General features: G+C 50.0%; 2 protein-coding genes across 3 annotated transcripts; one reads left to right on the top strand and one right to left on the bottom strand.

Annotated features, from left to right (window-relative positions):
- Window positions 1–802: 802 nt before the first annotated feature.
- LOC147648209 (uncharacterized) lies at window positions 803–3,801 on the top strand. The gene is made up of 3 exons (XM_086869786.1): window positions 803–991; window positions 1,338–1,353; window positions 3,284–3,801. The coding sequence occupies exons 1-3, from the start codon at window positions 803–805 to the stop codon at window positions 3,799–3,801; spliced, it is 723 nt and encodes a 240-aa protein (XP_086725912.1).
- A 9,034-nt stretch (window positions 3,802–12,835) lies between these two features.
- On the bottom strand, window positions 12,836–21,451 carry LOC147648208 (uncharacterized). 2 transcript variants are annotated; one of them, XM_086868465.1, is made up of 20 exons: window positions 21,148–21,451; window positions 20,718–20,789; window positions 20,272–20,352; window positions 19,998–20,075; window positions 19,807–19,908; window positions 19,248–19,355; window positions 18,891–18,962; window positions 18,731–18,802; window positions 18,548–18,646; window positions 18,018–18,137; window positions 17,626–17,697; window positions 17,466–17,543; window positions 17,277–17,378; window positions 16,717–16,824; window positions 15,992–16,063; window positions 15,536–15,607; window positions 15,262–15,339; window positions 14,575–14,688; window positions 13,793–13,952; window positions 12,836–13,262 (listed from the first exon to the last, which is right to left on the bottom strand). In XM_086868465.1, exons 1-20 carry the CDS (start codon window positions 21,242–21,244, stop codon window positions 13,103–13,105), a joined length of 1,917 nt encoding a protein of 638 aa, XP_086724591.1. In that variant the 5' UTR covers window positions 21,245–21,451; the 3' UTR covers window positions 12,836–13,102. The 2 variants fall into 2 exon arrangements, with proteins under 2 accessions (XP_086724591.1, XP_086724592.1); XM_086868466.1 differs by having other exon boundaries at window positions 17,277–17,366; window positions 21,148–21,444.
- Between the last annotated feature and the right edge of the window lie 798 nt (window positions 21,452–22,249).

Here is a 22,249-nt window from a genome sequence, read left to right as displayed (position 1 = left end):
TTTGGCGGGCTTTCTTCAGCTTCGGAGAAGGACACTTTGGGAACGGAACTGTTGCGGCATGGAGAAGGGAATTTCGCCATCACCCAGACGGAGCTGTCGCTGCTTCTCCTTCTCCCCTCTTTGTTGGTGGCCTCACACCCCCTGTCCTGCCGGGACATGTGGCAGTGCCAGGCACCACCGCAGAGCTGCTGATACACGTCAGCCACCGGCCCAGGATCTCAGCTCATCCCTGCTGTTCCAGCCGACTGTTCCTCGGAGCCCTGCAGGAGCACCGGGACTGCCTGCCCGAGGGGGTTTGTGAAACAAAGCCTCTCCTCCATCCCTTCCTGTCTCAGCCGAGAAAAGCTGTCACGGGGCCCCTGGTTCTGTTTTCTTGCTATTACTGTAGTTACTGTTGTTTGTTTGCCTGGTTATACTAGTAAAGAACTGTTATTTCTATCCCCAGATCTCTGCCTGAAAGTCCCTTGATTTCAGAATTATAATAATTCGGAGAGAGGGGGTCTACATTCTTTCATTCCAAGGGAGGCTCCTGCTCTCCCTTGTCTTCTAAAACCGAGACATCCCCAGTGGCTGGAGGAGATTGGCAAAAACAGAAACGGAACTGACTGAGCATGTCAAAATGAAAATCAGTAGGTGTGACAGAATAAGGCGTACCTAAAGTGATTGCAGAGTGATTGCAAACCCCACCTAATAGCGTGGTTTTGGTTGCGTTTTTTTTGTTGTTGTTTTCTCAGAATCCTGCTCAGGACCTGGGCATTGAGAGGGGGAAAGGATTGAGAATTAGACTGAGACATTTGAAAAAATGGGACAGATAAAAAGCAAAACACAAAGAGGATTCCAAGAAACATCCTCAGGAGAAAGGAAGAGAGGAATCCCAGAAATTCCACCAGATAGCCCACTGGGGTTTTTGTTAAAAAACTGGCAAGACTGGCCCTCAAAAGCAGGGAAATCTAAAGAGAAGATGATTCATTATTGTATGGAAGCTGGGGGGGTGTGGGGGGAGAAATTAGAAACCATTTGATCTGGCCCATGTTTGGGTCCTTCGAAGGCTGGGTCTGTCTAGCTCTAGATACACATGGGAATAGTAAAGATCCCTCAGATCAGGAGGAGAGAGACTTTGCAAAGATATGGATAAGATCAGCAGTTAGATTATTTACCATTAAGATCAAAAAGTCAGCTGAGACCGAGGATGAGGCCTGGGATTCACTTAATAACCTTCCTCCCCCACATCTGGCACCTCAGCTTCAAATCATTCAGCCGACCCAACCCCCACCTCAGCCTGGACAAAACACGAGACCAACGACCACCCCTGGGCTTATTTGTTCTCCCTCTCCAAGGAGCACAAGGAGAAAAGTAAGAGAAAAAATTAATAGCGAGAATAACAAGAGTGACAAGCATAAAGAAAAAGGACGTAGCCTTCTCCCATTAAGAAAGGTACTGACATAGCCGGGGGTTATCAGGTATGTTAATGTCCCCCTTAACACTGGGAATGTGCAAGCCTTCAAAAAGGAGATGGGTAAGCTGATGGATGAACCCATGGGGTTTCAGACAGGCTAGTCCCGTGTTGGAGTCTGAGATCCGGAGTGTGTACCCTTGTTTCTGATACTTGGTTATAAGATCCAGAAAAACACTGAATTTCATATAACATGAAATTGGTGAGCGTGTTTTCATGGTGATACATGCAAATATTAAAGTTAGATACAAAAAGATAGAAGTGTAAGTGTGTAGATTAGAAAGTTTTCTTAAATCACTGGGTGAAAAAGTTAGTTTGGAGAACAGGAGACAAGATGGAGGATTTAGGCTGTTCTCTCTTGTTCTTTCTTCTTTCTTCTTCATTGACGCTGCTCTTGGCTGCACCAGAGCTCCGGGCTAGCTCTACGGTGCCACTCCGGCACGGGCAGTCACCAGGAGTGAGGAACTGCAGGGGGAAGGCGATCCCACTGCAGAACCTTTGGAGCACCGAATCCTGCTGGGCTCTGCCAAACCAGGCGTCGTGGGTGGTGGCAAAAGGAAGGAGGAGACTCACTCGGCTGTACTTCCCAGGAACAGGTTTATTCGGGGAGGGGATAGGCACAAGGCTCCGAGCTGGCAGAAATCAAGACCGAAGAGAGCCCTGAGCACCTCTGTTGCACTGCGTTTTACCTCAGGGGCGGGCACAGTGCAGGGTCCAATGGCAGCTCATGGAAGGAGGGGTAAGGGGAGGAGGTTACAATATCAGGGACCAATGGGGATACAAAGAAGGCGGGAACATAACGTAACAACCAATAACATGTCAAGGAAAGGATGATATACATGGAAGGAGCTGGAAGGAGAGGTGGGGTTTATGATGATGGATGGGGAGATGGGGCAGGGTAAAGGTGATTGACGGGGAACATTCAGGAAAACTGGGAGGGGTTTACATAACAGACAAATGGAACCAACCAAAGCAGTAAATGGGGGAGAACCAGGAACATACCAAACAGATGAAATAATAACAATTTTTACAGAAGTGAATAAACATACTACAACACTTCATGTTCTTTTCCTAGAGGTTTTTGGGTAGTAGTAAGGGATTGGACAGAAAATGCCACAGTGCAGCACAGAGGTGATGGGTCATTGGGTCATTAAGAAAAATAAAATACGTGTCTATTGTTAATTGGGTAAAAATAGAAATAAAGATAAAAGACCTGCGTATTTCGGGTCCATTTTGTGCATCAGACAAGAAGTGTGCCACAAGGCCTTGTTGTGCCATCAGAAGAAAGAAATGTACCAGATTACAAACATATAACCTTGTACACCCAGCCTGGAGAGATCTGTTAAGTTTTGTGATGACCTTTTAATAATCACGAGAAACAAGACTCTAACGAGCTCTGGAGTTTTCTTCGAATCATAGGAAGTGAGATAAGCAGGGCTCCCCATGAGGGAGAATCCCGAAAGAATTCAGTCCAAAGGAGGCTGAGAAATCCAGGAAGAGACAGAAAAATACAGAAGAGATGCAGCAGAAACAGAGAAACAGAAAAAAGAGTTTTTAAAGAAAAGTTACAGTCCAGTTTCTGGGACCCAGGATATACACGTGGAATGATATGCAGAATGTAAGAACATTGTTTACTGCTGAGGAGAGAGAAATGATAAGACAGGCAGGAAAGCGAGAATGGGAGGGCAGAAATCCACAAGGGATATCTGCAAATCAAAAGTGGCCAAAGCAAAGACCGGGGTGGGATGCTCAGACAGAAAGGGGGTCATTGAAACATGACAGATTTAAGAGATATGACAATACAAGGGGTCTGAGAAGCTGTTCCCACAGGACAGAACATTAGCAAAGTATTCAGAGAATGCCAGAAAAAAGACAAATCTCCTACAGATTGGTTGGAATGGTTATGGAAAAGCTTGCAAATATGTTTGGGGGTAGACCCTAATTCTGCAATAGGAGAAGCACTGTTAAAAGCACAATTTGTTGCAAAAACATGGGAAGATGTAGGAAAGAAACTTGAAAAGTTGGAAAACTGGCAAGAGAGGGGATTACAGGAATTATTGAGAGAAGCACAGAAAGTGTATGTAAGGAGGGAGGAAGAAAAACAGAAGGTTCAAGCAAAAGTGTTAGTTGCAGCTGTTAGACAGGTTCAAAAGCAAGAGCAGCCCCAAAGCCCTGTAAGATCAGTAGAGAACCAGGGAAGCCATAAGAAGCAGTCTGTCCCACAAAAAGGGACATCAGAGAGTCCTCAGGACACACGTCCCAAATGCTATTACTGCAAGAAGAAAGGACATCTAAAAAAGAATTGTAGAAAAAGAAGGCAAGATGAGAAGATCTTTCAAGAAGACTAGGGGTGGTGAGGGGTGTGGAGGCTCTGGAGCTAAAGGCGATTATGGTGTGGAAGGACGCCTCCACAGTGTAAGGTTTTCCCCTGTTTTAAAGTTATAACAAAGGCTTTTCCCATAGTGCCATATATATATATATATATATATATATATATATATATATATATATGGTTGTCCCTCCCCTTTTTACCTTGTATGTCTCTTCCCTAGAAAGTTCTCCCTTCCCTGTTTCCCTGCTGGCCCCAGTTTGGTGCAATCCTCCGCCCCTTTAATCCCATTGCTATGCACCACTTTTCACTCTTCCTATTGGACCCTGACCCTCAGATCCACCCCCTCAATCCCACATATATTCCTGGACTCTCCATTACTCCCTGTCTTTGTTCCTGGACCCCTTTGGTGTGTGTTTGAAATGAACCCCACTGGAACTCCACACAAAGACCCTTCCTGCCTCTCTGTCAACCTGAAGCTATCCGTGGTGTGTCAGAGTGTGTGTGTGAGTGTGTGTGAGTGTGTGATTGCAGCCTGCCCAGACTCTGACCTCTCTGCAGGTGCTTTTGGGAAGGTAGCGTCACCTTACCATCCACACCAGACGCTACAAAGGGGCTCTTTAGTTTGGGCACCAAACCACCACGCGAGCCCTTGATAAAATGAAAAATAGGACTCCATAAGGAGGAGGTATCTTTTCTGATTGATACGTGGGCTGAACAAAGTACTGTCCAGAAATTGCCAAAAGAATGCATAAAGAGTAAAGATACCATGATAGTAGTAGGGGCAAAAGGAGAACCCTTTAAGGTCCCTGTTATTAGAGATGTAGAAATAGAGTCAGAAGCAAAGATTTGATTAGGAAATATGTTGCTAGTTGAGGAGGCAGGTTATAAGGAAGAGTTCTGATTGTAGCTCTGGGAATAAACTTGACAGTACAAGAAAAAAATCTCGTAGTACGCCTGTACAAACTAACTCAAGAGGATGAGAGTAAAATTCATCCTCAGGTCAGGCACGTGCAGGGAGAAGTTGAAAAGTTAGAAATAGAACCTATTTCCATTGAAATTCCAGGGCCAGAAGACCCAATTAGGGTCAAACAATATCCCATTTTGACAGAAGGAAGAAAAGGGTTCAAACCTGTAATTGATGAATTAATAAAAAGGGGGACTCTTATTGAGGCACAACACTCCCATCTTACAGTACGGAAAACTGACGGAACCTATAGGTTAGTTCAAGACCTGAGAGCAGTCAACCAAAGGACAAAAACATGCTTTCCAGTGGTTACAAACCCATACACCCTTGTGAACCAAATTTCTCTGGAAGACACCTGGCATAGTGTAATAGATCTAAAAGATGCCTTCCAGACTTGTCCATTAGAAAAAATTGTCGCAATGAGTTTGCTTTTCAATGGGAGGATCCCAACACAAAAAGAAAACAACAGCTTAGATGGACAGTGCTTCCCCGGGGGTTTGTCGATTCTCCCAGTTTATCTGGACAAGCACTGGAGCAGCTACTAAGTCAGTTTGTGGCAACAGAAGGAATCAAGCTTTTGAAATATGTTGATGACTTATTAATAGCTGGTCAGAAGGAAGAAGTACTAAGGGAAAACACAATAGCATTGTTCAATTTCTTAGGGAAGAAAGGATTAAAGGTATCAAAATGGAAGTTAGAGTTTACTGAACCAGAAGTAAAGCACATAGGGCACTGGATTACAAAAGGGGAAAAAGAAATTAGACCCTGAAAAAGAGTAGCTGGAATTGTTGCACTACCACCCCCGTGGACAAAAAGAGAACTTAGACAACTCTTGGGACTTTTTGGGTATTGCGGGCAGTGGATTGAAAAGTATAGTGAGAAAGAAAAATTCTTATGTGAGAAATTGACTACTGAGAGAGTAAAATGGACAGAGCAAGATGGAAGAGGATTTAGAGAATTAAAGGAAGCTCTTATAACGGCTCCAGTATTAAGCCTTCCTGATGTAAAGAGGCAGTTTCAGCTGTCTGTAGATGTTCACAACCATACTGCTCATGGAGTATTAATGCAAGATTGGGCCAGAACTAAAAATCCTCTGGGCTATGTGTCAAAGCTTTTAGACCCCGTAAGCCGAGGCTGGCCCACTTGCCTACAAGCAATAGTAGCAGTGGCACTATTAGTAGAAGAGGCCAAAAAGATCACCTTTGGAGCCTCACTAAGAGTATATACACCCCCCAATGTAAGAAGCATTTTATAACAGAAAGCAGACAAATGGCTCACAGATGCTAGGCTTTTAAAATATGAGGCTATACTAATCCATGCATCTAACCTGGAATTGTGAATAACTACCACCCTAAATCCAGCACAGTTCCTATTTGGTGAACCATTGGAGGTATATAATCATAACTGTGAAGAAGCAGTGACCAGATTTAGAAGAGGAAGAACTAGAAGGAGAAAAGTGGTTTGTAGATTGGTCCTGGAGAGTCATAGAAGGGGAAAGAAAGTCAGGATATGCAATAATAGATGGAATGTCAGGAGAAGTGTTAGAATCAGGACCCTTAAGTGCTAGTTGGTCAGCACAAGCTTGCAAACTGTATGCAGTTTTACAAGCACTGAAGAGGTTAAGAGAAAAGAAAGGGACAATTTTTACGGGCTCCAAATATGCCTTTGGCATAGTCCTGACCTTTGGAAAATTTTGGGAAGAAAGTGGTTTAACCACTACCTGAGGGCAGGGATTAATGGATAAAACAAATCCTAGGAGCTACTAGGGGACTGGAAGCAACTTCTGTCGTCCATGTTAAGAGCCACCAGATGGGGATGCAATTTTGGACTAGAGGCAATAATGCAGCAGGTATAGAAACTAAGAAGGCAGCATTATTAGCAGTAGATATTCCAGAAATTAAAAAAGATGAATTTCAGGAATATGCCTCCTGTCCCACTTCAAAAGAAACCAAAGAATAGAAAAAGATGGGGGGGAGTGGGAAGAAAGCAAATGGAAACTTCTCGATGGAAGGGAGTTGCTCTCTAGAGATTCTACAAAGAAAGTTTTGAGCAGGTTCCATCAACAGACTCATTGAGGGGCACAAGCACTTGCCGAGCAGTTTCTGAAGTTTTCTGGGTGTAAAGGAATCTATGAGCTAGCAAAACAAGAAGTGTTAGAGTGTATGACATGTCAGAAGATAAATAAGACAAGGATGTGGCAGACTCCATTAGGAAGCCACCCCCTTTAGCATATCGACCGTTTGAAAGAATCCAAATGGATTTTACTGAACTACCCAAAGTGGGGAGGTATAAATATCTGTTAGTAACAGCAGATCAATTAACACATTGGGTAGAAGCCTTTCCTAGTACCAGAGCCACCGCTCAAACAGTGTGGAAAGTACTGTTAGAAGAGATAATACCACAGTACGGCATAATAGATCATATTGATTGAGACCAGGGGAGGCACTTTACCTGGAAAATCATTAAACAACTGGCAGATGCTTTAGGCATCCGCTGGGAATACCACACCCCGTGGCACTCTCAGAGCTCTGGATGAGTGGAAAGGAAGAAGCAAACACGAAAAGCCCAGCTATCCAAATTGATGCTAGAGACAAGAATGTCATGGGTTAAGTGTCTCCCCTTAGCTCTGTTAAACATACGAACAATGCCACACTCCGAGAGGGGACTGTCACCCTTTGAGATGCTTTATGGAATGCCATATGAGCAGGTGATGCCAGTAGGACATCTAAGGCTGGAAGATAACCAGATGCAGCCTTATTTAAAAGCCCTCAATAAGAATTTACAGGAACTGAGAAAAAAAGGGTTAATAATGCAAAGCACTCCTTTGGGGTTTGCCATACATAAAATACAAGCAGGAGATGAAGTGTTAATCAAAAGTCAGAAAGAAGTCTCCCTCACACCTCGCTGGGAGGGTCCTTTCCTTATGCTTTTAACCACATTCACAGCAGTACAAACGGCTGAAAAAGGTTGGACACGTCATTCCCGAGTAAAGAAGATTGAACACCAAGAGAGAACACCTGAATGGAAAGTGACTTCTCCTCCAGGAAGTTTGAGGAGAAAGCTGAATCGATATACTAATGACTGATGAAGACAAGACAACGTCTCTGCTACCAGAGCGTGAATGTTATCCTTTTGTTCATTTGAAGTGCTATTATTGTCAAGAAAGTTGGGTTTAACACTGTAGGCACGGGTTTAAACCAAAAGGGCTTTGTCCAGCGTGCTGGCTAGAAGAACCCTCCATAACCAGCAATTCATTAGTGGTCACTACTGACTTGGGCATATTTGAATTAGATTCCCCAGAGTGATATAGATTGTATCAAGAAGGGGTGAGAAGTGAACTGACGTCAAAAGCACACTTGTGCTTATAACTGAGTGTCAGCAAACAAACAAAGTACCCTGTAATGCTGATGCAGTCAAAATATCAGAGTGGGATGCCTTTAAGAGAAAATATGCAGCTCGTTCCACCCATGGATGCCCTGAAGGATACCCCTGCTGCTGAGAAGATGGGCTCCTTGGCTGCAGGCTGCAACCCTGTGGGCATAGGCAGAGGCAGAGGAGTACATGTGTGGGGAACCCTGGTGGTTCTGAGTCTGATAAGGCACGGAACTATCAGTCTGCTCTCCCAGAGTTACCCTAGTGTTGAGAAGCAAAGCTCAACCCAAGACTGTGGGCAGTGTTTTAAAAACATCCTGACAAGACAAAGGGTCATAGAAACCCTGGCATATCGCACCCACTCTGACTGCTAAACCGGCAACAAACTAGGAGAAGGTGAGCATAACCACACTCGGTATAAAATGTGCCAGATCAAAAAAAGACTGTAACCCAAAGTGACACCTAAAAATTGGTGGTCAGAGGTGCAATCTGTGCCAGAGGGTAAGAGAATACTGACCCAGGCATTACACAAACAAGCTGCTGGGTTAGAGCCTATTGTTCTCACCTACAACAAATGTAACCGTTCGGTCTGGATCTGAGGGAGCATGGAATCAATGTTTATGGCACATTCCCAAGTTAGTGGGACATGCCATAATCACAGTCAACTAAAAATGTGCACTAAGTGAGGGAAGATGTATTGGATTGGAGAAAATTGGAAATATGGCAAAATAATTTCTCTCAGCAACAAACCCATAATAACTAATCTTCTTGACAGTAATGATGACAGAATTTGCTTAGGATATAGCAAAATTTTCTGTTCGGAGGATAAAAGGGATGGAGAAGGAGTAGATCCAAAACACAAATTGAACAAATAGCTCAAGAATTAGAAAAATAGAAGTCAGAGGCAGAAAAGAAAAAAAGTAGGACAAGTACAGCTAAAAGCATTAAATGAGCAATATGTCCAGCTAGAACAGCAGCATAGTAATTGGAACGTACACACCTCAAACATGAATTTTTTTGTGGATCTAAACCAAGAGATTGCTACAGAATTAGGATTACCTAATATTTGGATTTGTGGAGGGCTTAAATCAGCTGAGAAATGGCCAGGGAAAGGGGAGAGCTTAGCTCCAGAGCAACTTCTAAAATGGAATCACACCAAATTTCCAAAACATTAAAACGACCCAAAGGGTGGGTTTTACATCACCAAATAATTGGAAGAGTTTGTATCAGCAGAGAAGGAAAAAGACCTACTAAAGTAGTGGGATTTACTCCTTGTATATTCACTTTAACAATAAATTCAAATAGTAATACCAGAGTCTGACAACCAGAACCCCCCACTGGATATTGGAGTCAAATGAAAAAGACAAATAGTGAATGGAATGACCAAATGATGTTGGCACAAAAGCCCTGGAGCTAATCCTTAGCGAGCCTTAAAAGGCTTCAAGAATTACTGGGAGAAACCAGAAACTGTAAATGCCCAAGGGAAAGCACCTAACAGAATATACTGGATGTGTGGGAAAAGACGTACAGTGAATTACCGTACAGGTGGAAAGGATCCTGTGCTCTGAAAATGATTGGACCCTCCTTTTTCGTGCTGCCAAAGTCTGCAAGTAAGCTGTTAGGAGCACCCCTATATGAGACCCTAGACAGAGAAAAGAGAGAGCTGAATCTTGAGTTTCCAAAAGCAGGAGGGAATCAGAAGTGGGAGAAGATGAGTGGCCTGCAGAAAGAACAATAGCTTACTACGGTCCAGCAACGTGGGCTCAAGATGGAAGCTGGGGATATTGGACCCCAATTTACCTATTAAACCAACTAATAGGACTTCAAGCCGCAGGAGAAATGATATCAAATCATACTTCTGATGCTCTTGAGTTGTTAGCTAAACAACACTCACAAATGCAAGCATTCGTGTATCAAAACCAAATGGCTTTAGAATACTTGTTAGCAGAAGAAGGGGGAGTCGGCAGAAAGTTCAATCCATCCAAATGCTAGGTAGAAATGGATGACTATGGAGAAAGCTTAAGAAGCCTTGCAGCAGAAATTAAGAAAGTGGCACATGTAGCAGTTCAAAAATGGAAATCTATCCTTCAAGCTTCTTGGTGGGATCAATTGTTTGGAGGGGGAGCTTGGTGGAAAAAAATAGGATTTTTAATATTATGTTCAAGAATGGGGCTATTACTTCTGCCTTGTCTCATACCATGTTTTATCCCACTAATCGGTTCTGTTGTCCAAAGCATGCAAATAGCAGCAATGCCCATTGGTCCTGACTTAGCTACAATGAAATCTGGTCAATCCAAGGGAACAGCCAACAGAACTAAAAAAATGGAATTGAAAGAAAATAGAAAGAGCAGAGGTGCTGAAGCTCTGGCCAGATTTGAAGCTCAAACACGATTAAAATGAATTTTAACAGATAACATGAAAAAGCATGAAAAAAATATTTTACAAGTAGCATAAAGCTACTATGCAGTCAAAACATAACTCAGGATACAACAGGCACTTGCATTGATATAGAATGGAGCATCCAAATAAAAAGAATCAAATAGCAGAATAACCAATCTTATGAAAAATTAATTTGATATGCTGATTAGTAGTAGAGAAAAGTAGTTGTTAAGTCTTGTAAATACGGATGATGAAATTGAAGAACTTTATCAAAATATATTCTAAAAACACATAAATTCATAAAATAATTAAGAAGGGTGAGGGGGGAGGATACTGTGATCCATAGCATGAATAAATTTGTGCTGAAGTTATAACCTTGTCTGATAAGAATCCCAGAATATTTCCAGGATACCGCCTCTGACGAGATTATAGTGATATACACCAAGGCCAACATGACTGTTCATCTGCAAGACGCATATTTCCAGGAAACCTCTGTCCGATAAGATTATAATGATACGCACTCAGGAATATTTGTCCGCAAGAGGTGTATTACAGGGGACCCCCGAAAGGCCTGAAAACATATAAAATCCCCCTGGGACAGTGGCGGTTTGTGAAGCACGGTGAAGCGGTGCTCGCAAGCCCCTCCCTGCCCCACCCGACGCTGTTCGCCCGGTTCAGCGCCGATCTGACTTTTGATTCTGGTGTTTACCATTGTATTTTCATTCTAGAATAAATTCTTCTGTATTCATCAAATCGGCTACTCATTTATAGCAGCCCTGAAGGCAGAGCGGGCATGTGTAGGGATGTGGACTCATTTCCCTCGTCCCAGCCGCGCTGCAAACAGCAGAGCTCTTTCCTGGCTGTTGGTGCTCGCTGGAACGGCACCACGGGCCTGATGTGCAGTTACAAACAAAGCGTCTTCCAGGAATCAGCACACATTAAAACACACTGTTTAGCCTGGGATTTGAAGTTGCTTCTCAGTTCATCTTTAGACAGGCCTAAAGAAGTCTCCTATGAACTGTTTCTCTCCCTGGCGAGTTCCGTTGCGGCCCCGAGTCCCCCTCAGCATTGCCGAGGCAGCGGCAGGAGCCGGGCGCTCACTCGGAGCCCTGTTCTGTAGGGAGAGCGCGGCACAGAGCGAGCCGCTCCCGCCCGGGCTGCCCACAGGCCCGGAGAGCCGGGCGGGCCCCACAGCTCCTCTGGCATCGGCTCCGTTCGCCCCGGCGCTGGCTGGGGCCCGGTGCCACCGCTCTGCCGGCGGGGCTGTCTGTGTTCCCAGCTCCGATGGAGGCAGTGTGGGCCGTGGCCCCTGGTCTCGGGCTGCTCAGCAGCGCCTGGGCCGTGCCCGTGCAGCGGCACCTCAACCCCTCGGCACCACCAGCCCGGCACAGCGGCTGGCCCTGGGTGCCCCTGGGCCGCTGCAGCCCCGAGCCGGACTGCCCCAGGAGGGACCCCGGGAGGGACCCCATCCCCTGCGTGCCTCAGAAGAGACTCCAGCCCCACTGCGTGCAGCAGGAGGGACACAAAGCACCAGCAGGCTGATGGGAGCCCACAGCCCTCTCCACAACTGCACTAAGAACGCAAATCCCCCCTCACGTACCTCAGGAGAGACCCCCATCAGCCTGCACACCTTGGGAAACATCCCAACCCCCCTGCACGCCTCACACAGGATTCCAGATCCCTTGCATGACTTACAGGGAACCCCAGTGCCCTCCATAACTTGGAGGGAACCTAAAATATCACTGTGTGTCCCACAAAGAACCACAGCCTCCCGTGCACGTTATGGGGCACTCCAAAACTCCTACATACCGTAGAGGGAAGCCCAGTCCAGCTACACTGAGTGTTTTCACCTGGAAATCCAAGTGTAGTTGCAGCTGGGTTCTTGTGCCTCCAGTGCTGTTCATCAGCCCCATTGGGGCCCACAGCTACATGGCCTTTCCCTTCTGGCCCTTGCCCAGAGGAGCAGAGCCTGTGCAGCACCGTGTAGGATTGGTGATGGCCCACCAGTTAGGACCTATCAAGGGTGTGTTAATTAGGGAGAAACTTTGTTTTTCCTGCTGACATTGCTGGTAAGACTGCATCACTGGAGATGCTCTTGATGGTTCCCTCTTTTCCTGGGCATGCCAGTGGAGGAGGTCCAGGCCCAGGTGATGCCACTGAAGGAAATGTGCCCTCAGGCCAGGGATGCTCAGCATGGGCTCCTCCAGTCCTCGGGGCCCTGCCGCTGGCTCCTGCCTGCCCACACTGGGGTCAGCCCCGGCTGCTCCTGGACATGGAGCTTGGGTAGGGCTGGTGTTGTGTGGGCTTTGCTGGCGGTACCACACGGACACTGGGGTAACAGCTCCATCTCTTTATTGGAACAGATGAAGGGGCCATCACCTACACTGGCAGATGGCCTCACCTTCAGTGCTGGTTAGAGGGAAGGGCCAGGGGGCTCAGGGGCAGAGGAAGGGCCATGTAGGTCTCAGCTGGGGCTGGAGGGTGCTGGGCTGGTCCTGGGGTCTCTACAAAAACTAAGGAATGGGCTAGGCCGGGATAGAGGAAGATCAAAAGTGGGACTGAAGGCATCTTGGGGGTACCCATGGGGACAAGATCTACAGGGTTATAGGAAGATGCCTTCATCTCTGCAATGGCTGCTCCAGGGTCCTCTTCTCAGAGCTCTTGAGAGAGCTGCCCAGGCCCTCATTACTGAAGAGGAGCTGTTCAAGCTGCCCGGGTGTGTAGTGCAGCCACTGTCCTTCAGCTGCTTTCCAGAAGTGCTCCTGTGGAGAGAGGAGGCGGCTGAGGCCCCCAGCTGCCACTGGCACACAGGGACCCTCCTGCCCAGCAGGGCCCAGAGCTGCCAAGGCTCCCCAGCATGGCTGGAGCTGCTGGCACACCTCGGCCCAGCTGGACAGCTGCCCCTCAAGGCCCCGACAGGCAGGGGATGGCTCTGGGCAGGGTCCCTGGCCAGGAGCGGACCCCAGAGTGTGTCTGCCTTTCAAGGCCAATCTCTTCCCCTCTCTTCTTCCTCCCTACCTCGCTTTGCCTCTGCCTGCTGCTCCTAGGGCTGCTCTTGGCCAGGTGGCCTCAGTGGCAGCCAGCTCTGGCTGCAGCCCGAGTGGGCTCCCCAGGACAAGGCCCCACAGTTAAGAGACCAATGAAAGCCCTGGGCAGCAGCAGAACTCTCAGCAGAGTTCTTTGGACAGCCACTGAGTACCCACAAGTCCACAGCAGCCTCACTGAGAATGTTTCCTGTCTACAATTGACTTGCAAAGGAGCTGTTTAAGCGAAAAATGAACAAAACACTCACCGTTTTCTCTTGCAGACATAGCAGATTCCAAAGCAGCACAAGAAGATAAGCTCCATAGCAAGCAGGCCTACTGTTATCCCTAGCCAACAGCGTGTTCCTTGACAGAAACCCCTTTCAATGCCCTTTTGGGAATCAGGAACGCGTGTTGTGCCGCTTGCATCTGTGGAAGCAATGGGCAGTGTGAGCCTGTGCCGTGCTCCGCTGCTGAGCATGGTGGGTATGGCCCGGCCGTTCTCTGTTTCCCCCAGAGCTGAGGCCTGCAGGCACCTTGCTGCCCCTTGGCACAGGCTGTGCCACCTGACAAAGCCCAGAAGGCCGGGAGCAGAGCCCGGGGGGCAGCGCAGCTGCTTGGCCAGTGGCTCCTTCCAGGGACTCAGGCCAAAGCCATCCCTGAGCAGCCACTGCCACCCCGGCTCTCCCTGCTCCGTGACAGCTCCCTGAGCGCAAGGGGACAGAGCCAGGCCCTGCCAGGAGCCAGGGCAGGCCCTGCCCAGTTGGCTGGTGGGGCTGGCTGTGGCCCTGGGCTTGCAGCAGGGCTCCCACTCAGGGCTGCTCCTGTGCCTTGGGCCTCTGGGCACTCAGGGCCAGCTCTGGGAGCAGTGGTAGCAGGAGGGATGTTGGTGAACGAGTCCCATTTCCCAGGGGCTGGGAAAGAACTCCAGAGGCCTCAGAGCTGAGGTGCCTCAAGCTTTGGTTGTTGCTGGGCTGTGTAAGTGCCGGCCCTGGGGGGAGAGCTGCTGCCACACAGCCCCGCCGAGGGCTGAGCCCAGCACAGCAATTACCTCCTGTGTCTGGGCCTGTGCCTGGCATCGCCTTCTTTCCTGCAGTAGAGGCTGCCAACGAGCCACTGCTTCCTCTGGGAAGTGCCTTCTTGTACTTAGCCTTTTGGTCCACCACTTGAGAAAGAAGAGGGATATCAAGATCAGCTGGAAACATTCTCCATTGGAGAGGTAGCATCTTCAACAGGTAATGCTTGTCAAATTCACATTTGAAGATCAGGAAAATGCCCACGGTGTTGGGGCTGGACCAGAGCACACCCTCGTCCAAACAGCTGCCCCTCCTGATCTGCCCTGGGACCAGGAAATTGCAGGGGTTTCAGGGTGTGCATGGCCTGAGATGCACCTTGGGCTACCTGTCAGCTGATGCTAATGCATGAAAGCAGCAGTGGGGCTGTGAGGCTGCCATGGATCCCTTCCTGCTGTGCTGGGCATGGCGTGTCCAGATGTGCAGAGAAAGCCCCCGGCTGCTGAGTGTCAGGAGGGAGTTGAGGGACATGGACCAAACTTGTCCTCCCTGCACTTCTTTCTATATATGTATCAGGAGATGATTTGATGCTAGAGACTTTTTAGTTCCAGTATCTTGGGTCTTTCTTTTTGGGGCACCTTAACAGAAAGTATTTCAATTTTCCAGGAATGGATCCCACAATACCAGTCCTCAGCTGGTGGGGTCAGCAGGGACACACCACTTACCCCTGCGATTGGAGTCAGGCTTGGGTGCAGCAACCAACCCAGGAGCTGGGAAAGACCTTCCTGCAGACACACCTGTAACTAAACAGCCACAGAAGCTTCTCTCATCTCTGCTGATCTGCACGGGCAGCACTGAGCTGCAGGAGTGGTGAGGGGATCGCGCAGGCCGAGGGCACACACGTGCACAGCTCTGTCCTGGTGCCTGCAGCGATGCCGCCCTGGCCAAGCTTTGGGCTCTGAGCTGTCAGCTCTCCCTGGGGGATATGCCTTGACCTACCCTCACCACCTCCCAGAGCCTCAGTCCTGGGTGTGGGTTGAGAAGCTGCATCACCTTCACCAAGAGGCTTTCCTGCAACGACAGGAAGGACAGAACAGCTCTCGTGGCTCTGTAGGAGATCCTCAGGATCCCTGGGATTGCCAAAGGAGTTGTGCAAGGCACAGCCCTGGGACACAGCCCTGGGCCTGGCCCCTTCCCTCTCTGCTCTTCTCCGTGGCTGCACAGAGCACATGGAAGGTGACTCTGCCATTGCACATGGGAAGATTGACAGCTAAATGCTCCTTCCTCTCACTGACAAGGATCCTGTGGCATCACTCAGGGCCCAAGAAGGGAGTGGGGTAAGCTTTCCAGGATCCATCACCCCTGAGATTATGTTAAGACGAATGACACATGGCTGAGCTCTTGCCACCTTGCCACCGATTATTCTCTAGGTAAAAAGGGGAATTGAGAACTTGCCTCCAACATCCTCCAAGAATTTCAAGCCATCTTCCACCAGGGCTTCCAGATAATCCATGTCACTATCCCAATCTACAACGGAGCGCATATGAGAACCATTTTCAGTGCACTCTGGCATCCCCTTCTGCCTTAGGGAGCTGGGTACTGCAAGGGGGTCGGGTAAGGCTGTGGGAGCCAGATGTCAGTGGACATGGCCAAAGCTGCAGAGGGGCCTGGGGAGCTGTGGGCTGGCTCCTGGTCACTCTCCACCCTCTTTCCATGCCCTGTGCAACATGCCTGGAGGGGAAAGTGGGGCAGCCCAGGGCTCCTAGGAGCTCTCTCCCCTCCCACAGAGGAAACCCTCCCTAAAACCCTGGGGAAAACAGCAGTAGGCAGTGCCACAAATATCCCTTCCTTGTTCCATCCCTGCTGCCCTCCCTCTGCTGGGACAGCTCCTGCAGCCCAAAGGGCAAGAGCCAGGAACTCTCAGGATGCAGTGGAGCCTTGCCCTCCCCCTCTGCCCATTCCCCACCAAGGGCACCTTTTTGCAGCCACTGCCAGCTTATGGGATGTGTCTCCCACGGAGGGACCCCAGCAGGACTGCCCAGTAGCCGGGTGTCCTGAGCCTGCTGGGGATAATTCCTCTGGGCTGTGCCGGTCTTGTCTGGGCTGTGCCTGCACTGCCAAGCAGCAGTGATGGCAGCTGAAGCCTCAGCAGGGCTCAGGCCCAGAGGCACAGCAATTACCTCCTATGACTGTGCCTGGCATGGCCTCCCTTCCTGCAGCAGAGGCTGCTAATGAGCCACTGCTTCCTCCGGGAAACGCCGCCTTCAGCACAGCCTCTTCATCCACTTCTGCAGAAAGGAAGAGGCAGAGCTGAATCAGATGGAAACATTTCCCATTGGGGTGGTGGCATCTTACAGAGGCAATGCTTGTCAAAGGCATGGTTAAGGATCAGGAAAATGTCCAGGCTCTTGGGACTGGGCCAAAGCACTTCCTCCTCAAAACAGCAGCAGCTCCTGATCTATCCAGAGATTAGGAAATTGCAGGGGATCTAAGGGTGTGCATAGCCTGTGGTGCACTTGGGGCTCCCTGTCAGCTGATGCCAAATGCCTTCCTGCAGAGGCTGGGGAGAAGCTGCAGCCACGCCAGGCTGGGAAACAGCCCTGCAGGCCGTGAAAGCAGCAGCGGGGCTGCGAGGCTGCCATGGATCCCTTCCCGCTGTGCTGGGCATGGCGTGTCCAGATGTGCAGAAAAAGCCCCCGGCTGCTGAGTGAGAGGTGGAGGCTGAGGGACATGGACTCACCTTGTGCTCCCTGCTGCATTTCCTTCAGCATTTGCCACATGACTTCAAATGGCTCCAGGGATTTCTTGTCTGATGTGTGTTTGGTCTTTCCTGTTGGAGGAACTTAACAGAAAATATTTCAACTTCCCAGGAATGGATCTGAGAAAAGCAGTGCTCAGGCTGTGGGGTCAGCAGGGACACCCTACTCACCTCTGCCATGGGAGCCTGGCTTGTGTGCAGCATCCAGCCCAGGAGCTGGAGAAGTCTTCTCTGCAGACACACCTGCAACTAAAGAGCCACAGATGCTTCTGTCACCTGGTTCCTGCCAGGTTGTCAATGATTATTCCTCCATGGAACACTGAGAACGTACCTGCAGGCGTCCCAGAAGGCTTCAAAACTTCATACTGCCAGGCTAATGGAGGAGCCTTCCGAGCAAGCTCATCTAGAAATAAACCAAGATGAGAATCATTCCCATTGAGTGCCAGGGCTGGCTGTGGCCCTGGGCTCATGGCAGGGTGCCCACTCGGGGCTGCTCCTGTGCCTTGGGCCTCTGGGTGCTCAGGGCCAGCTCTGGGAGCAGCTGCAGATGGAAGCACGATGGTGCTCAAGTGCCATCTCTCAGGGGCTGGGAACGAGCTCCAGAGGCCTCAGAGATGAGGTGCCTCCAGCTTTGGCTGTTTCCAGGCCGTGCAAGGACCAGCCCTGGGGGGAGAGCTGCTGCCACACAGCCCCACCGAGGGCTGAGCCCAGCACAGCAGTTACCTCCTGTGTCTGGGCCTGTACTCGTGTGTGGCATCACATTCCTTCTGGCATCAGAGGCTGCTGATGAGCGACCACTTCCTCCAGGAAATGCTGCCTTCCACAGAACCTCTAGGTCCATGTCTTGAGAAAGAAGAGAGACAGCTAGCTCGTAAGGAGCTGTTCCCCATTTGAGTGGTGGCATCTTCAGGAGGCAGTATTTGGCAATGACAGGGACCAGGGAAATGCCCAGGTTATTTGGGCTGGGTCAGACCCCTCCCTCTTCCAAACAGCTGCCCCTTCCAATCTGCTCAGAGACTGGGAAATTTCAGGGGATCTCAGGGTGTGCATGGCCTGTGGTGCACTTGGGGCTGGCTCCCTGTCAGCTGATGCCAAATGCCTTCCTGCAGAGGCTGGGGAGAAGCTGCAGCCACGCCAGGCTGGCAAAAAGCATGAAAGCAGCAGTGGACCGTGCCGAGCATGGCGTGTCCACATGTGCAGACAAAGCTCCCAGCTGCTGAGTCTCAGGAGGAGGCTGAGGGACATGAACCCACCAGGCCCTTTCTGCAATTCTTCCACTCTTTGTTTCCAGATGTCCTTTGACTGCAGGGATTCCTTCTCTCCTGTACGTTTGTCCTTCTCTCTCGGAAGACCTCAAGAGAAAATATTTCCATTTCCCAGTGGATCCCACAAAACCAGTACTCTGCCTGTGGGCTCAGCAGGGAGACGCTACTCACCCCTGCGATGGAAGTGGGGCTTCTGCACGCCAATCAGCAAAGGAGCTGGGAAAGTCCTCTCTGCAGACACCCCTGTAATTCAACAGCCACAGAAGCCTCTGTCACCTGGTTCCTGTCAGGTTGCCAATGATTTTTCCTCCATGGGACACTGAGAACATACCTGTAGGAGGCGCAGAGGGCTTCAAAACTTTATGCAGCCAAGCTAATGGAGAAGCCTTCCCAGGAACATTATCTGGAAGGGAGCACAGATGAGAACCTTTTCCAGGGTGTGCTGGCATCCCCTTCTGCCTTAGGGAACTGGGCACTGCAAGGGGGTCAGGTAAGGCTGTGGGAGCCAGGTGTCAGTGGACAAGGCCAAAGCTGCAGAGGGGCCAGGGGAGCTGTGAGCTGGCTCGTGGTCACTCTCAACACCCTTTCCATGCTCTGTGCAACATCCCTGAAGGGCAGACACTGCCCAAGCAGCAGCGATGGCAGCTGAAACCTTAGGAGAGCTCAGGCCCAGAGGCACAGCAATTACCTTGTGTGACTGTGCCTGGCATGGCCTCTCTTCCTGCAGCAGAGTCTGGCACAGAATCACTGATTTCTTCAGAAAATGTTTCCTGCTGCACAGGCTCTCGTTTCATTTCTGGAGAATGGAAGAGAGACAGCTGGATCAGATGGAGCTCTTCCTCCTTGCAGGTGTGCCATCTTCAGGAGGCAATATTTGTGAAAGGCACGGATAAGGAACAGCCAACAGGCAGGATTTCAGGACTGTCGCAGGTTGGACGCTTCTCCAAACAGTCCCTGGACCTGATCTACCTGGAGACAGGGAAATTGCAGGGGATCTCAGGGTGTGCATGGCCTGTGGTGCACTTGGGGCTCCCTGTCAGCTGATGCCAAATGCCTTCCTGCAGAGGCTGGGGAGAAGCTGCAGCCAGGCCAGGCTGAGAAACAGCCCTGCAGGCTGTGAAAGCAGCAGCGGGGCTGCAAGGCTGCCATGGATCCCTTCCCGCTGTGCTGGGCATGGTGTGTCCAGATGTGCAGAGAAAGCCCCCGGCTGCTGAGTGTCAGGAGGAGGCTGAGGGACATGCACCCACCTTGTGCTCCCTGCTGCATTTCCTTCAGCATTTGCCGTAGGAGTTCAGATCGTTTCAGGGATTTCTTGTCTGCTGTATTTTGGATCTTCTGTCTCGAAGGACCTTAGAAAAGAAAGTATTTCAATTTTCCAGGAATGGATCCCACAATACCAGTCCTCAGCCTGTGGGGTCAGCAGGGACACACCACTTACCTCCGAGGTGGGAGTCAGGCTTGGGTTCAGCAACCAACCCAGGAGCTGGGGAAGTCCTCCCTGCAGACACACCTGTAACTGAACAGCCACAGAAGCTTCTCTCATCTCTGCTGATCTGCACGGGCAGCACTGAGCTGCAGGAGTGGTGAGGGGATCGCGCAGGCCGAGGGCACACACGTGCACAACTCTGTCCTGGCGCCAGCAGCGATGCCGCCCTGGCCAAGTTTTGGGCTCTGAGCTGGCAGCTCTCCCTGGGGGATATGCCTTGACCTACCCTCACCACCTCCCAGAGCCTCAGTCCTGGGTGTGAGTAGAGAAGCTGCATCACCTTCACCAAGGGTCTTTCCTGCAATGACTGGAAGGAAAGAACAGCTCTCGTGGCTCTGTAGGAGATCCTCAGGTTCCCTGGGACTGCCAAAGGAGCTGTGCAAGGCACAGCCCTGGGACACAACCCTGGGCCTGGCCCCTTCCCTCTCTGCTCTTCTCCGTGGCTGCACAGAGCACATGGAAGGAGACACTGGCATTGCACATGGGAAGATTGACAGCTAAATGCTCCTTCCTCCCACTGACAGTGATCCTGTGGGATCACTCAGGGCTCCAGTGGGGCAAGGTTTCCAGAACCCATCACCCCTGAGATTATGTTAAGGAAATGGCACATGGCTGAGCTCTTGCCACCTTGACATTGATTATTCTGGCAGGAAAGATGTATTGAGAACTTGCCTCCAACATCCTCCAAGAATTTCAAGCCGTCATTCATCAAGACTTCCGGATAATCCATGTCATGATTCCCATCTAGAAGGGAGCGCAGATCAGAGCCATGTCCATGGTGCACTGGGATCCTCTTGTGCTTCAGGAAATTGGGTACTACAAGGGGTTTGGGGAAGGCTGTGGCAGCCAGATGTCAATGGACATGGCCAAAGCTGCAGGGGAGCCTGGGCAGCTCTGGGCTGGCTCTGGTCACTCTCCACCCTCTTTGCAGGCCAGGTGCAACATCCCCTGGAGGGGTGGCTCGAGCAGCCCAGGGCCCCTGAGGACTCTCTCCCTCCCACAGCAGAAACCCTCCCTTAAGCTCTGGGGAAAACTATCCCCAACGCTTCCCAGGGAGAAGGCAGCACTGTCCTAGGAAAGAGAAGCCAGGCCTTGGGCTCACCTGCTCTCTGTGCTTGCCAGGGAGCAGCCTGGGCAGCCCTGTCAGGCAGGGCCACTGCCAGGAGGAGCAGGAGGAAGAGGCGCAGAGGAAAGGCCATGGTGCCTTGCCCTCTGCCAGTACTCCAACTCTTGCTGCCACCAACGTCCTCAAACCGCTGTCCAAGTGTCAGCACCGCTGCCACCGCCGCTGCTGCCGCCGTAGCCGCTGCCGCCGTAGCCGCTGCCGCTGTAGCTGCTGCCGCCGCAACAGTTGCAGTCAAGGACTGACTGCTTCGTCCTTGTGGTGCTGTGCAACCACAGGGCTGTGGGACTTCTGTGACCTCAGAGCCTGCCGTGACCTCAACCTGTGTGACCTCAGAGCCTGCTGTGACCTCAACCTGTGTGACCTCAGAGCCTGCCGTGACCTCATGGCCTTGGCTGTACCCCCTGGGCGCACTCCCATCGGACTGCCCTGATTGTAAATCTTTTACTTCATCTATGAGCCTTTGCTAAACAAAACCTTAGTTTTGCCTGCTGACACTGCTGGTCAGGTGTCACTAGAGGACACAAATTATAGAGCGAGGGTTCCAATCACACAGAGCAAGCAGAGGTTTTTCAGGAAGCAAAAAGCCTTTATTTTGGGGTTGTTCAACCCTTTCATAAGGTGTTCCGATACAGGTTATCTTGATTGGTAGAAGGAACAATACCTCCCTCATCCCATTGGTGGGACAAAAGAAAAACACTCTCAGAACATCCATTTTGGGAAACCAAACCTTATTTGCACAATCAGTCCTTGAGAGAGAAAGAGTTCTCAAAAGACGTTCCCTTGGGAACAATCAGCCCCTGAGGGCTTGAACATCTCTCTGTTTCAGTAAGCCATGTCCAAAGTCAGGGTGCATCTCTGGCGTTGCTCTTGATGGTTCTCTCTTTTCCTGGGCATGCCACTGGAGGAGGTCCAGGCCCAGGTGATGCCACTGAAGGAAATGTGCCCTCAGTCCCGGCACACTCAGCTTGAACTCCTTCTGCCCCTCGGGGACCCGCTGCTGGTCACAGAAGCCCATGCCTGGTTCCTGTTCTGACTTTTACTTGTGGCTTTTTACAACTTTATTTTTATTATAGAATAA

This window comes from Cyanistes caeruleus, chromosome Z (genome assembly GCF_971803275.1).
Source record: "Cyanistes caeruleus chromosome Z, bCyaCae1.hap1.1, whole genome shotgun sequence".
Lineage (NCBI taxonomy): Eukaryota > Metazoa > Chordata > Aves > Passeriformes > Paridae > Cyanistes > Cyanistes caeruleus.
Note: the sequence above shows the minus strand (reverse complement) of the source record. Positions and strands in the feature narration are given on the sequence as shown.

Bases quoted from the DNA above. Each gene is read 5' to 3' on its own strand.
- LOC147648208 (XM_086868465.1), bottom strand. From the start codon at position 21,244: ATGGCCTTTCCTCTGCGCCTCTTCCTCCTGCTCCTCCTGGCAGTGGCC. The intron at 19,356-19,806 runs GTGGGTGCATGT...TCCATTCTCCAG, and splicing joins AATGCAGCAGGGAGCACAAG to AAATGAAACGAGAGCCTGTG. The intron at 16,064-16,716 runs GTAATTGCTGTG...GCTCCGTTGTAG, and splicing joins GCCAGGCACAGTCATAGGAG to ATTGGGATAGTGACATGGAT.
- LOC147648209 (XM_086869786.1), top strand. From the start codon at position 803: ATGGGACAGATAAAAAGCAAAACACAAAGAGGATTCCAAGAAACATCC.